The sequence below is a fragment of the Trachemys scripta genome, chromosome 6 (genome assembly GCF_013100865.1).
Source record: "Trachemys scripta elegans isolate TJP31775 chromosome 6, CAS_Tse_1.0, whole genome shotgun sequence".
Lineage (NCBI taxonomy): Eukaryota > Metazoa > Chordata > Testudines > Emydidae > Trachemys > Trachemys scripta.
This window is the reverse complement of record NC_048303.1, coordinates 10727878-10743092: the sequence shown is the minus strand read 5'-3', so window position 1 is coordinate 10743092 and position 15215 is coordinate 10727878. Positions and strand designations below refer to the sequence as shown.

Below are 15215 nucleotides of genomic sequence, written 5' to 3'. Positions count from 1 at the left end.
GGTGGGGGTCGGATCGGGGGGGACAGGCTGTTCAGAAGGCACGTGGGGCTTGTACTCACCGGGTGGTTCCCTACCAGGTCTTCGGTGGCACTTCGGCGGCGGGTCCTTCACTCACTCTGGGTCTTCACAGGCACTGTAGGACCCGCCGCCGAAGTGCCACCGAAAACCCGGAGCGAGTGAAGACCCCTCGCCACCGAAGTGCCGCCGAAGACCCGGTAGGGAACCGGTTATTGGGATTTTGGGAGCTCATCACTGCCTTTAGGTACATAATACCCTCCCAGAACTGGTCTGCAGGGCAGCTACCCAATCCTTATTCAGATCCTTCTGTAAGTAGGTTGAGTTCCTATCCTGCCCTGAACAGAGAATACAAATGCTATGCAACATCTGGATTTACCCTCTTCCTGGTATTTGGCTTTCTAACGTAAATAGCAACAACACCATATAAATTTCAGCCTAAACTTCTCCCTCGAACTTGGCTGTTGCTAAGGATTTCTCTGCAACACCTCCCTGATCCAACCCTTAGTTATCTCTGCCCTAGAGAAAGATTCTTACCCCTCTCATATCCTGATTGGAGCTAACTGAATCCAACTGCTAGTATTACTTGCCATCTTCTTTCAGGGTTCAAGTATCTGGTAACAGGACGATTCAACCATGGAAATCATCCCATCCAGTATTTCTTATTCTCTTTCACGGCTTGATTTGTAGTTACACTATGCCTAGGGCCCTACCAAATTCACAGCCATGAAAAATGCATCACTGACCATGAAATCTGGTCTTTTGTGTGCTTTTACCCTATACTATGCAGATTTCACGGGGGAAACCAGTGTTTCTCAAATTGTGGATCCTGACCCAAAAGGGAATTGCAGGTGGGGAGTCGCAAGGTTATGTTAGGGGGCTCGCAGTATTGCCACTCTTACTTCTGTGCTGCCTTCGGAGCTGGGCAGCCAGAGAGTGCCGGCTGTTGGCTGGGCACTCAGCTCTGAAGATAGCGCCCTGCCAGCAGCAGCGCAGAAGTAAGGATAGCAGTACCATACCATGCCACCCTTAATTCTGCGCTGTTGCTGGCGACGGCTCTGCCTTCAGAGCTGGGCTCCTGGCAAGCAGCCACAGCTCTCCAGTTGCCCAGCTCTGAAGGCAGTGCCGCCACCAGCAGCAGTACAGAAGTAAGGGTAGCAATACCGCAACCCCCCTAAAAAAAACTTGCGACTCCCCCCCCACACACACACACACACACAACTCCTTTTTGGGTCAGGACCCCTACAAGTACAACACCATGACATTTCAGATTTAAATTGCTGAAATCATGAAATTTACGATTTTTAAAATCCGATGACCGTGAAATTGGCCAAAATGGACCGTGAATTTGGTATGGCCCTAACTATGCCATTCTGTCAGCGTACATAATTTATGCACACCTTAAGACCTTTTGTAGTTATAAGACGAGCTAGCAGGTCAAAGTGAGGACTAGACAGGAGCCTGGGGTTTACCTGGACCTGCTAACTCATATTACAACTACAAACTGCCTTGTCTTCATTAGGATTTTACCTCGTGTTAGTTACCAGATGTTAACTAACACCAGGTAAGAACATGCTTTTTCTAGTGAAGACAAGGCCTCAGAATATTAAGTTCTTTGAGACAGGACTGTATCTTCTGAATTGTTTTTACAGTTGATTTTGGGCACTAGCCCAATATAAATGATAAAAAATAACTGCTTCCTTCGCTATAGTAGTGCATTCTGTCCCAAAGAGCTCCTGAAATGATATGCAAAGAATCAAATTTAATAAACTGATTATGCAGAACATATGTTGGGACCACTGCACCCTTTATTAAAGTGCAGTTATTTCTTGGCTGGAACACCATAGTTTAACTGAGTATAGCAATGCTACACAACCATTTAGGACATAATGTCAGAAAAGTGCTTTATTCAGTTGAAACTGCAGGTGGAATTTAAGTAGGTACGTTGTAATTAACTACCCAAATTGGAATTTGGCCAGCACGCCAGAGTTCACACCTCTACTCTGATGAAAAATGCCAGAGTATTTTTGATAACCACAAGCCATCAGAATATCTTTTGTTATGGCCCCTACTGCAGCATAATGCTCTCTGTGGTTAGTGAAAAAACAAAGCAGAAAAAATGAAACTGCAGCAAACCAAAAAATATTCTCCGGGCTAAATGAGCCTGCTCCATCTCCCACTGCAATCACGGGGAGTCTTTCCACCGATTACAATGGAAGCTGGGGCAGCCCCTGTATTACTCTGAGAGCTAAGTGTGAAAGGACTCTAAAAAAAGCAAAAACCCCCACACCTTAGCTGTGAAGCTATTAATGTACAAAGAAGAATCCCACCATCAAACATGGTAAGTCTCCAATCCCAAGTCTTTGTGCCTCCAATAAAAAGTGCAGCTTTTTCTCCTTCTCATTTTTGAATTATGTGGGAGTAGCATGGGAAGCTGCCAGTGAGACTCTCTTTGGGGTTTGCGTGGCACTAATGTGAGTAAAAATCTGTTAACTGCTATTTGCGTTTCCAGGGAACATTCTTTCAATCACTGTTTGTTCTCCTCATGTACATGGGGCGAAGCAGATACCCGGAAATAGCTGCATTTAACACATTAGAAAAGCACATTCCTAAAGATTTTTATGAGATTTCATTGGATCACTGTTGAGTGAGCTCAACAAAGCAGATACTTAAACAGTACAACTCCAACATGTCTTACATTAAATATTGTCCAAGCAAGAAGATTCTGGAGTCTGCTCTCTTCTTCCTGTGCAGGGAATTTATACGGGTGAGTCCCATTAACTCTGGTGGTAATTTCCCATTGAAATCCCTAGACCTTGTTTGTGGAGAATAGAGTATTAAGAATCCACAACTCCAGACCACTTATCCCACTCATATGCAGTGGAGAGCAGATCCTGAATCCGAATCCTAAAAAACGCTGAGTTCACTCAACTCCCATTGACATTAGATGAAGTCAGTAATAATAAGGATACTTGGCATCTTTAATTGCACATTCTGTGTTCAAGGGACTGTAGAGACATTAACTAGATGGGAGTTCATGGGGGCTCAGCACCTCTTACACTGCTCTCAGCATATAGGATTAGGCCCTGAGACTCCATCTGCTCCCAAATCATATATTTAGATATCTGTTTCTTTATATAGTTCATACATACAAGATAACTGTGTTCACTGGCGATATCTATGGCGCTGGGACAGATGCAAATGTTTTCCTGACTATATATGGAGACCTCGGGGACACCGGGGAGAGAAAACTCAGCAAGTCTGAAACTAACTCCAACAAGTTTGAAAGAGCACAGGTACAGATGAAACTGATTGGTAGCATTTTCCGTATTGCAGGCCTTAAGCAAAGTGATGAACGAATGTTGTAACTGCCCTTCCCTAGTTGCAAGTACCAGTCTGTAAGGATGGTCAGAACTGATGGATGGCAGTCCTGACACAAAGGATCATGTTTATTACCTCTTAAAACCTTACATTTTCAGTTTAATGTTGGTGCTTATGTACTACAATGATAGGCTCTATAACAGTACCTAAGATGGACAAGATCTTTCTTTGCTTGGAGTCAGTGAGATAGGGCCAGTCTGGCCCATATCAAGCCTCCTAGGTTTCAGCTGCAACATTGGAAGTATCCAGTGTTTAAATTTTGTAAGGGCTAAGCCTGGGCATTTCTTGGTTTGGCGGTTCATAGCCCCGACACCTCTGGGCTTGCTGCATCAGTTATGAAAGTAAAAAAATTGCTTGAACCCTGGCACCTCTTTCATTACAAATTAAGCAGTGGAAGCACCAATCATTGAGGGCATGGTTACCATCCCTTGAGCTGATTTATGTCTCCTAAAAGGGAGGGCAGCTTTGGTGAATCTGACCATAATGTGTATTATAATTAATCTTGGGGCATCATTTTACGACACATTTTTGTAAGCTCTTAAAATGTGATTCTACTCTGAGAAGTGACGTAAAAATGGCACTAGGTTGTTCCATGTTTGTCACTCCGTGATTTCCAGATCAAATGTGCTTATTTTAAAAGTTACCAACAGCCATCCCTGCAGACTCCATATTATATCGGAGGGTATGTTTACACTGCAAAGAAAACCCGCTCACCAAGTCACAGAGCATGGGTCAATCGACTTGGGCTTGTAGGCTCAGGCTGTGGGACTAAAAATAGCAGTACAGCTGTTCAGGTTCGGGCTGGAGCCTGGGCTCTGAGACTTTCCCCCCTCACTGGGTTTTAAAGTCCAGCTCCAGCCCAAGTGGGAATGTCTGCACTGCTGTGTTTAGCCCCGGCTGCAGCCGGAGCCTCGTGAGCCCAAGATAACTGGCCTGTGGTCTAAGACTCACTGCCGTGGGGGTTTCTTTGCAGGGTAGGCATACCCTGAGAGTCCAGCGAGTTTCTTTCCTGCTCACTTCACTAGCAGTTGTGTATGCATAATAACCAAGTGCAGAATTTGCTCCATTGTCTCCAATGTGTTGCACCAGGTATAAATGATGGCAGAATTTGGAGCTGCAGTTGAAATGTAGTTAACAGTTCTGTTGTTGTGTTAACCAGAGGAGAATCCAGCTCGCTTTCTCTTAGCTTTGTTGTTCTTGGAGGGCTAACAGCAGTAAACAGTAAAATCTTACTTTTGACACTAAAGTTAGCAGATACCGGCTCCAAGTGCTCAACACATCTGTTCCCTTTGAGTAAGAGGGTGACTTTTTACATAGTAATGTTCACAGCACAACCACACTTTAAACCTCTCCCTCTCAGGACAGTTTTAAAGGACACAGACTCTTTTACAGAAAACTCTGCTGCAGCTTTTAATCAAATACTATCCGGTAGGGCTGGGTTTACACATGCATTGTATACATTAGCTACTGTCCATTACGAGAAACTATTGCTATTAAACATCCTGTAGGAGGATAAATTCACAATACAGGCTGTGGACCTTGGGATTATATACAAGATCAAGATTCGTCATGACAACACCATGCTGAATGCTGACTGGTACCTGGAAAAAGTAGAGATTCTGGATGAAACCACAGAAGAATTGTACCTCTTTCTGTGTGAACGCTGGCTTTCTACAAAGAAGGAGGACAAAAGGATAGAGCGGACACTTTATGAACAGGTACAGTAATAACATCTAGCACAATGATTCTGACCAGGGCTTCCGAGCACTACTACATTGCTGCTAATAAAAATGAGATGCGTGGCCTTTCATCTGTTTGCAGTCCAGCACAGTTCATTAGTGACCTAAACGTGTTACCCCCTGAAGGTTGTTTTTTGGCCTATGTAAAATGAATTGGTGGTTCTCACTCTGGTCCCCCATCACTGACTTCTTTTGTTTGCAGTCTCAGTGGAGAGGCCAAGGACTGAATGGTTAGTGGAGACTTACCCTCTTCAGATCAGTATCCAAGTGCACTGGCAGGGCGGTGTAGAGAATGCTGCACTGTTGCTGCCTGTGTTGTCCCTACCCTGCGGATAAGTAACAGATTTCTCTCTCTGGAGCTCTCAGTCCAAAATTCTGGGTTGTATGGCCCCTGCCTCTCCACCCATCAATCCTAATCATCAAACAGGGCAGCATCTTTCACCAGCACTAAAAATATGCAGTGAAATGCCCTCTTGCCAGCACCTGGAAAGGCTTCGTATGTATTGTTTAATCAGTCTAATATAGCTAATTAGAATTCAAAGTACATGTATTAATTAAAATTAGCAAACAGGATTAAGTTAATAGGCGCGTCTTGCCTTTATACAGGAAGGCACAGCACTGCAGCTGATTAACGTCTGTTGTGTTTAAGGGGTTTGCTTTACAAAACATAGTTACATTTTAATTGAAAGTTACAACTAAAATTATCATTAACAAATAGGGCCAAACTCATCCCGGGTATAGCAATTTTTCCAATTGCCGCCGCCGATCGCGATCGCGGCTTTTTTTTTTTTTTTTTTTTTTTTGCTTGGGGCAGCAGAAATGCTGGGGCCGGCCCTGGGTGCCTTGCATCTAATATAATTACAGTTCCCAGCAAAGAGTCCTCTGAGCCCACCCAATTGCTCATATTAATTCCCTCTCAATGAGACAAAATTAATTAGATCAAAAAATCACAACACATTTTTGTTACCTACATTAAGCGCATGCCAGTTGCCTTCATTGTAGTACTCCTGGAAATGGTGGAGTTAAGGTCATTACAGTAAAGTAAATGGATGAGCTGTAATAAATGATGAGGAATCATGCTTATGAGAACTGTACTGAGCATGGAGCGATAGAGGGATTTCGTGTAATGTTGTTTGAGGCATAAGGAACAGCTGGCAATACCGTGAGCACTGAACCTGGTTACCTTCACATATGTGTGTTTTAATTAGAGCTATGATGGTGAACGGAACAGCCTGGGTGGCTCGTCTCTCAGCCTGAAGAGCCAAGATACCAATGCAAATGTGAAGAATAAGAAGAAACTCAGTTTGAACGGGTCTGCAAAGGAAGGCTCATGTAAGAGAACTGTGAGCGTGTGTGTGTCTGGATGCACATGTGTGTTCTTGATTTGAGTTCTTTGGGTGATGTGTTTATACTGGTGAAGACCAAAGTGGGGCAGAAAGGTAAATTGTTCTGGTCATCCTGCAGCTGTACCACCTGGGGCTGTGATCCTATGGGATCTCATAAGCTCAGCAGAATCAGGCTGGATTGGTGCTTGGGTCTGTTTGTGTATTGCTATTTCTATAGTGGTCTTCATCATAGCAAGTGAATAATCTACACAGTAAAAGACACTTCCTATGCCTCCAGACTTCTTCTTTCCCTCCCGCCTAAATCTAGGTTATGTAGTGCTAGAGCCCGGGGGTTGAGTCCTTCATCTCCCATGAAAACAAATTCTGTAAGCAATGTGTTTTGTGTGACATGAGCACATAACTAGGTAGATTCTCCAAGAACACCCTCTCCACAACCACCCCAGGTGAAACCTGCATGGGGGACTTCTAACACAAACCCAGAGCTCTTTAGGAAGCAGTATGGCTGGTTCATAGGGGATGCTCTTTTCCTCAAGTCTATGTTGACTCAATACTTTCTCATGGTGTTGCTGAAGGTGCTGTCTTTTGCATGAGACTTTTGTGGGCATTAAAAATCCCATGACTGTCTTTAAGAGTTGGGGTGTTAACACTGATATCCTGGACAAATTCCGGCTCATGCAACTGCCTTCTGACTCCTTAAAATCCCCCCTGCGTTTTAATTTGGAAAAGGGTTCTCACTTCCCCTTTCCTAATCTGCAGTGTAATATTACTGTCAGCTGCTAAACAACTGCCGAGTTTCATGTGTGCATTCAGTGGTGGGCAAAGTGATCCCTGCGTATATTGTTTGCTATCATTTGTTAAGCACTAATTGTGTGATTGGCTTTGTGCAAAACTCAGAGGAAGATTTCATCCCAGCCACATGCAGCCTCTTTCCAGCCAATGTCACCTTGATAGCTAAGTATAATGCCCTGATCTTGGGTGGGTGACCAGGGCACGGGGAACCTCGCATATTCCACTTAGCACCTACTGGCGCAGGGACCAGTGGCCTCAATACCACTGAGTGCTAGGACAATACAAGGATGAAGGAAAACCGAGGCAGCCACTGGCCCTCCTGAGGTATAATAGCAGGCATGTCTAGATGCATATGGTTTTGAGAAGGGCAGCACCTTCACTAGACTCGCAGCCAATCGTCTAGACTCACAGGATTTGAGACAGGCAGCTAGCCCCTCAGATGAACAGGGCTTTTGGGGAAGACAGCCACCTCCCCAGACACACAGACTCATACACCAGTTCCCTCCTCCACCCTCACCTTCCAGACACCCAGGATTTGAGAGCAGGAGAGTAAAGGCAGCTCTCAGGAAGGGACAGGTTTGGTGGAAGAAGTTGTACAAGGCGTATATAGCTTGTGCACTGCTTCCATTCAAGTGTGCAAAGCTCTTTGAGATCCTTTGCTGTGATGGGCTATATGTATGTAAAATGTGTTATCACCAAATAACAGCCTCTTCTGTACGGGTTAGAGGATCAATTTCCAGCGCAGGCTTTTACTTGCTGCTTGTATCAGATGCTCTTTCCAGTACGCTCTCTCTTCTGAGGCCTCATGTCCTATGTGGCATATTAGATCTAAATTAAACTCTGTGGGCCCTGAAATTCTATGGCACTGTTTGCCACCCGTATCCCATTCAGGACCCTTCCCCGCAGGGCACAGTCAGTACCGTATGAATGGCAGTGTTTAGTTCATTTGATTTTAAATTCATTTATTTTAATCTGCCCCCAGATTTTCAGCGTGCTGCAGATTTTCCTCCTGCAATGCATAGCTGCATTGCAGAAGCTGGCACACTGGTGATTTTATAGAAACATAGAATCATAGAAGATTAGGGTTGGAAGAGACCTCAGGAGGTCATCTAGTCCAACCCTCTGCTCAAAGCAGGACCAACACCAACTAAATCATCCCAGCCAGGGCTTTGTCAAGCCAGGCCTTAAAAACCTCTAAGGATAGAGATTCCACCACCTCCCTAGGTAACCCATTCCAGTGCTTCACCACCCTCCTAGTGAAATAGTGTTTCCTAATATCCAACCTAGATCTCCCCCACTGCAACTCGAGACCATTACTCCTTGTTCTGTCATCTGCCCCACTGAGAACAGCCTAGCTCCATCCTCTTTGGAACCCCCTTTCAGGTAGTTGAAGGCTGCTATCGAATTCCACCCCCCCTCTCTTCTTTTCTGCAGACTAAACAATCCCAGTTCCCTCAGCCTCTCCTCATAAGTCATGTGCCCCAGCCCCCTAATCATTTTCGTTGCCCTCCACTGGACTCGCTCCAATTTGTCCACATCCCTTCTGTAGTGGGGGGGGGGGGACGACCAAAAATGGTCGCAATACTCCAGGAGTGGCCTCACCAGTGCCGAATAGAGGGGAATAATCACTTCCCTTGATCGGCTGGCAATGCTCCTACTAATACAGCCCAATATGCCGTTGGCCTTCTTGGCAACAAGGGAACATTGCTGACTCATATTTCGCTTCTCGTCCACTGTAATCCCCGGGTCCTTTTCTGAGGAACTACCGCTTAGCCAGTCAGTCCCCAGACTGTTGCAGTGCATGGGATTCTTCCGTCCTAAGTGTAGGACTCTGCATTTGTCCTTGTTGAATCTCATCCTCGAATTTGGCTAGGTCACCCTGGACCCTATCTACCTTTAAAGGCTCTCTTCCCAATGGCAAAGGCTAGAGACTTAATTTTTTAAGAAAGTGAAAGCACTGATTATGGAGCACAATTGTAAAGCAGCTGCTTTTAGAATGGGGTATTTTGGGGGCCATTTACACACCTTCATAATCTCAGTATGCATGGGCCCTGACAGTATTTTGCTCTGTGTTTATAAAGCCCCTGGTCACCATGGAATCTATGCACACATGCAGCATTTAACACCCAAAAAAACCCACAGCTGGTGTTCCTGGTTGTCCTCTCTTGCTTTTTCCATTTCAGTCTTAGGTTATGAATCTAATTTTATGTTGCCCATCCCACCCTGTAACCTACTTGTCTTGGTGCCACTCAAATCTTCCTCTTGTTCTTCACTCATTCCACAATGAGCAGACCCAGTATTGTGCTTATGAAGAAGGTGTATTCACCACCTGTCGCACTCCCTTGTATCCGGGTGCAGTGCTGCAAGGATCCTCGTCTGCAGTGCCTCCTGCTGGCTGTCTCCCTCTTGCCAGGTCTTCAGTGGCTCAGCTCTCTGGCCAAGTCACAGGAAGTTCAGTCATATCACTGTCAGCTGGGAGCGAGCTGGTAGGTCACCGACAAGGCTGAGCCTGGCCTTAAAGGGCCAGCCAGCCTGTGACAGTGCTGCAATGAGAAATAAGTGAGATCTTTCTGTAATTCTCACCTTCCTTCTGATACCGCTTCCTCAGCAGAGGAATGAATAACTGCCTTACATCCATCATCTGGGCATTCCATGTAACTTCCCAAATCACGTGTAAAATCTCAATGTCTTCCATTCGGCACCATCACTAACTATAACGGTTTCCGCATTCTTTTGCAGGTATAGCAACTTTTAGGCCTCCAGAATTTTCAATACATGGAGAAGTACCACAGTCCCAATAAACGAGAGAGGTTGTCCAATGCCCCAGAGGGAGACTGAACAAACAAAGACGTGATTTTGTAGTGGTCCGGGCACAGGATTGCAAGCCAGAACTCCTCTGATTAACTCATTGGATACCCTTGCGCAGGTCACGGAGGCCCAGATTTTTAAAGGTTTTTAAGTATATGATGTGCTCAGCATTGCAACACCTAACTGATTTAGGAGCTTAAATCTCATTTTCAAAAAGGATATAGGCCATTAAGAGACAAAATCCCATGAACAGTCAATGGGATTTAGGATCCCAGGTGCCTAAATCACTTTTTAAAAAGGAAACTTAGGTTCTTATGTCAGTTTGGCGTAGCAACGCTGAGCACAGCAATGCTTAAGTATCTTTAAAAATCTGGGCCTTAACATCACTCAGCTTATCCATATGTAAAATGGGGGATGATAATACTTTCCTAGCTCACATGTGTGCTGTCAGATTTAATGCTTGTAAAGTGCTTTGAGTTCTATTTAAGTTCTATATAGTATTAGCAGTAATTGTATGAAGAAAGCCATTTTAACCTACCACAGGATGACAGGGTGAAGCGGTCTTCCAGTGGAAGAACTCTCCAAAAGGAATTCAGAATACTCTTTAATGAAGGTGGGAGGCTACAACGTGACACCTCTTGTGGCGTGTGTCAAATGTATGTTATCCACATCGTAATCTTTTCGATGAAGAGGCGCTATCATTGCATTGCTTAAACAATTGTACTACAGTGACTTCATTGCACGCTCATTACACTGATGTGCACGATTAAGCATAATTGGTACCGTATAGTGGAAAATAATTCTTGCCTAATGTTTAATTCACTTCTGTGCTGTTACAGTCAATTTCAGAAGCCTGAAATTGGGGTTGTATGAAACTCATTGGTTTCAGCTCACAGGGGAAAGAGCAGATTTAATTTGCATGAATTCATGCCCATGTGTAAGTTTTGCTGGAAGTTTCAAGTTCAAACCAAAAGCAAAAACTTCATCAACTCCACTGTCGTAGAATCATAGAAATGTAGGGCTGGAAGGGACCTCCAAAAGTCATCCAGTCCAGCCCCCTGTATTGTAGCAGGACCAAGAAACCTAGCCCATCCGTGAGAGGGGTTTGTCGAACCTGTTTTTAAAAACCTCCAATGATGGGGATTCTACAGCTTTCCTTGGAAGCCTGTTCCAGAGCTTAACTACCCTTTATGGTTAGAACGTTTTTCCTAATATCTAACCTAAATCTCCTTTGCTGCAGATTAAGCCAGAGGTGGGCAAACTATGTGGCCCGCAGGACTGTCCTGCCCAGGCCTTGAGCTCCTGGCCAGGGAGGCTAGCCCTTGGTCCCTCCCCTGCTGTCCCTCCCCCCCCGCAGCCTCAGCTTGCCGTGCCACCAGTGCTCTGAGCGGCAGGGCTGCGAGCTCCTGCTGGGCACCACGGCGGCATGGCTGGCTCCGGCCGGGCAGCGCAGCTGCCAGTCCTGCTGCTCTGAGCGGCATGGTAAGGGGGCGGGGAGCAGGGGGGGTTGGATGGGGGTGGAGTCCTGGGGAGCGGTTGGGGTGGAGGGTCTCGGGAGGGGACGATCAGGGGACAAGGAGCAGGAGGGGTTGGATGGGTCAGGTGTTCTGAGGGGGGCAGTCAGGGGGCGGGAGGTCGGAGGGGGTGGATGGGGGCGGAGGCCAGGCTGTTTGGGGAGGCACAGCCTTCCCTACCCGGCCCTCCATACAATTTCAGAACCCTGATGTGGCCCTGGGGCCAAAAAGTTTGCCCACCCCTGGATTAAGCCCATCAGTGGACATGGAGAACAATTGATCACCGTCCCCTTTATAACAGCCATTAGTATATTCAAAGACTGTTATCAGGTCCCCTCTCAGTCTTCTTTTTTCAAGACAAAACATGCCTAGTTTTTTTTTAAACTTTCCTTATAGGTCAGGATTTCTAAACCTTTTATCATTTTTGTTGCTCTCCACTGGACTCTCTCCAATTTGTCCACATCTTTCCTGAGGTGTGGCACCCAGAATTGGACACTATAGTCCAACTGAGGCCTCACAAGTGCCAAATAGAGTGGGACTGTTACCTCCTGTGTCTTACTTACAACACTCCTGTTAATACACCTCAGAAAGATGTTAGCCTTTTTTGCAGCTGCATCCGCATTGTTGACTCATATTCAATTTGTGATCCACTATAACCCCCAGATCCTTTTCAGCAATACAACCACCTAGCCAGTTATTCCCCATTTCGTAGCTGTGTATTTGATTTTTCCTTCCTAAATGAATTACTTTGCACTAGTCTGTATTGGATATCATCTTGTTGAATTCAGACGAATTCTCCAATTTGTCAAGGTCATTTTGAATTCTAATCCTGTCCTCCAAAGTGCTTGGCATCACCTGCAAATTTTATAAGCATGCTCTCCACTCGATTATCCAAGTCATTAATGAAAATATGCAAACCTCAAATCAGCCCAGGATCACTTGAACCTGGGCCAAGTATTACTCAAAAGATTTGTGAGCCTTGCCCACTGTAACTGTGCCTTAGTGGGTCACAATGGAGGATGCCAACTTCAGGACAAACTGCTGAGAAACAGGGCAAACACAACCTAAAACTATATTGACCTGGTGTGTGGCTGGTCCTTTGGGATCAGAAGAAATTGGTGGTTAATCTTCCATGATCTCACCAAACCAGCAACAAAAGTAAACTTCTGTTTCACCACACTGGCTACCAAGAAGTCATAAAAGCAGTTTCCTTGGGCATTTCAGTTCTTATGTCACCACCAAAAACACTGGATTTAAAGGTGAGTGGTTCTTTACAACCAGTCTCATCAAATAAAAGGTTCTTCTGATCCCAAAGGACCAGCCCCACACCCAGGTCAATATATAACTTAGATCTTACCCAAAAATCATGCTGATGCCAGTCCTTTAGTATCTAAAATCTAAAGGTTTAATCATAAAAAGAAAGAAAGGTGAGAATTAAAACTGGTTAAAGGAATCAAATACATACAATAATTGCAAGGTTCTTGGTTCAGGCTTGTAGCAGTGATGGACTAAATTGCTGGCTGGTTAAGTCTTTGGTTGCTTCCAAATCATTGGAAGGACCTCAGTCCCTTGGTTAGAATGCTCCCATTAGTATAAGTCTATAGTCCAGAGGTTTGAGCAAGACAGAGGCAAAATGGAGATGTTCTCCACATGGTAGAAGCTATAAAAGGTTCTACCATGTGGAGGGAATCCCGCTGTTCTTACTGTGGAAAATTACAGCAACAAGATAGTGTTTGGAGTCACACGGGCAAGTCACATGTCCATGCATTTCACCTAGTAACAGCAGGAAATTCCATTGTCTGTAGATGGGCGTCTCCCATGGGCCATGTCAGTTAAATGTTCTTTCGATGAGCCACTCAATTTGAATAGTCCCTCCAAAATGTGCTGGCTGGCTACCTCGTGGGCGTTACCCCAGGAGCAAACATTTGAAATCCAGGTATAGAGTCAATACTTATAACTTCAAATACAAAAATGATACCTGCATACAGATAGCGTAATCATATCCAGCAAATCATAACCTTTCCATAGACATCTTACATGCCACATTTTGTACAAGATTTGTTGCAAAAATATAACAGTGGTTGCAACAGTGATCTATATGGTCATATTTTAATCAGATATCGCCACCCCCTCCTGCTACCCCAAAAACCCCCCGTTGATTAACTTGGGCCAAATTTGGAGTTTGTGCTGAGGCACATTTCACAGAGTTTTGAGTTTTGTTGTGACCATGTTGTACAGCTTGGCGTGACATGTTCTGAGAAATCATAGGTGTATTCATCATCTTTCTCTTCACCGTCCAACAGACCTACCCCTTGAAAAGCAGCCAGGCACTGGAGAAACAGCTCTTCCTTACTAACAGCTGAGCTGAAATGTTTCAAAACCACTATGAAACTACCTAGGGAAGCTCTGAAGCTATGGTCTGAAGGGTTTTTTCCCTAATATATATCATATAATGTATACATATTATTCAGTGTCTAATCTTTAATATGAGAACATTCATAGTTTACCTTGATTGTGTAAAGGGACACTGGAGCCCTGAAAGTGCCACATGTATCAAAATGATCCTTGAATAAAGAACAAGGAGGAACTACAGTGATACTAGGGATGTTCAGTCAATGATTCTGTTTGGCTTGGATCTAAGGGAGTTTTATGTGCCTTTATTATCCTATGAGTGTGAGAACTCTTTGGGCTGCTGGCCGATTGATGATGTAGGGCCTGAGTCTCGTTGACACTAATGTCCCTTAATGTAAATCAGAATCAGGCCCTTAGTCTACACAGGAGAATTCTGCACTGAAATGCACCCTATGTATCCTTACGGAAGTGAATGGGGCTGCAAGGGAGGTAAGTCAAGGCAGAATTTGGCCCTGTTTGTGTGTATATGGGAAAATTTCCCGGCACCCATTTATAGCCCAATCCTGCAAGCTGATGTGCACCTCACAAATTGAGATTACTCCACACCTCTCAGGAGGCACTCCGCACCTTTTAGGATCAGACCATTGGTACTTGAGCTGTTGGTACATTTGCATCTCTGTACATGTTTTCTAATTAATGGAACTTTGTCTATTGCAGTGATTCCGTATCACCTCATCATCACTACTGGCACAGAATATGATTCAAGCACCGACAGCCGAGTTTACATCATCATTATGGGTCCTCAGAAAGTGCAGACAGGCAGGCTGTGGCTGGATCTCCCGAAAGAAAAGAAAGAGTTTGCTGATGGCTCCGTGGAGAAGTTCTCCGTTATGGGATTAGATGTTGGCGAGATCAAAAAATTGGAGGTACTGTGTGAACAAAGAGTGGTCATTGGAGGCTTGAATGAAGCATGTTTCACCTATCTGCAGTATAGTTAGAAAAGAGGAGGTGTTTGGATCCAGAATAGAAACTGGGATTCTCTCAAGTTGTTCTCTCACAAGATTTCAACTACACTCAAACCAGATTCAGCAAATAAGTCCCTTCTGGTTTTAGATCTGACTTAGAACCAAGACTTTAGAGGGCAGGTTCAAAATCTGCAAAATTTAAATGGCTTTGCAATTGATGTCCCAGTTTTGTCCCATCTCTAATAAAAGGACAGTTGCTCTTCCATAGGACGGTTGTTTTAACATCTTCAATGTAAATTTGTTTTT

The 15215-nt window shown here is 44.7% G+C and overlaps 1 protein-coding gene across 1 annotated transcript in view; it reads left to right on the top strand.

Moving 5' to 3' along the window:
- LOC117879575 (lipoxygenase homology domain-containing protein 1-like) overlaps positions 1-14942 on the top strand; it is a 52597-nt gene extending 37655 nt beyond the window's left edge. Inside the window, exons 11-14 of the mRNA XM_034774848.1 lie at positions 3157-3311; positions 4905-5114; positions 6344-6467; positions 14662-14942. Of these exons, the coding sequence (XP_034630739.1) occupies positions 3157-3311; positions 4905-5114; positions 6344-6467; positions 14662-14942 (770 nt within the window). The remainder of the gene's footprint in view (positions 1-3156; positions 3312-4904; positions 5115-6343; positions 6468-14661) is intronic.
- Positions 14943-15215: the final 273 nt, after the last annotated feature.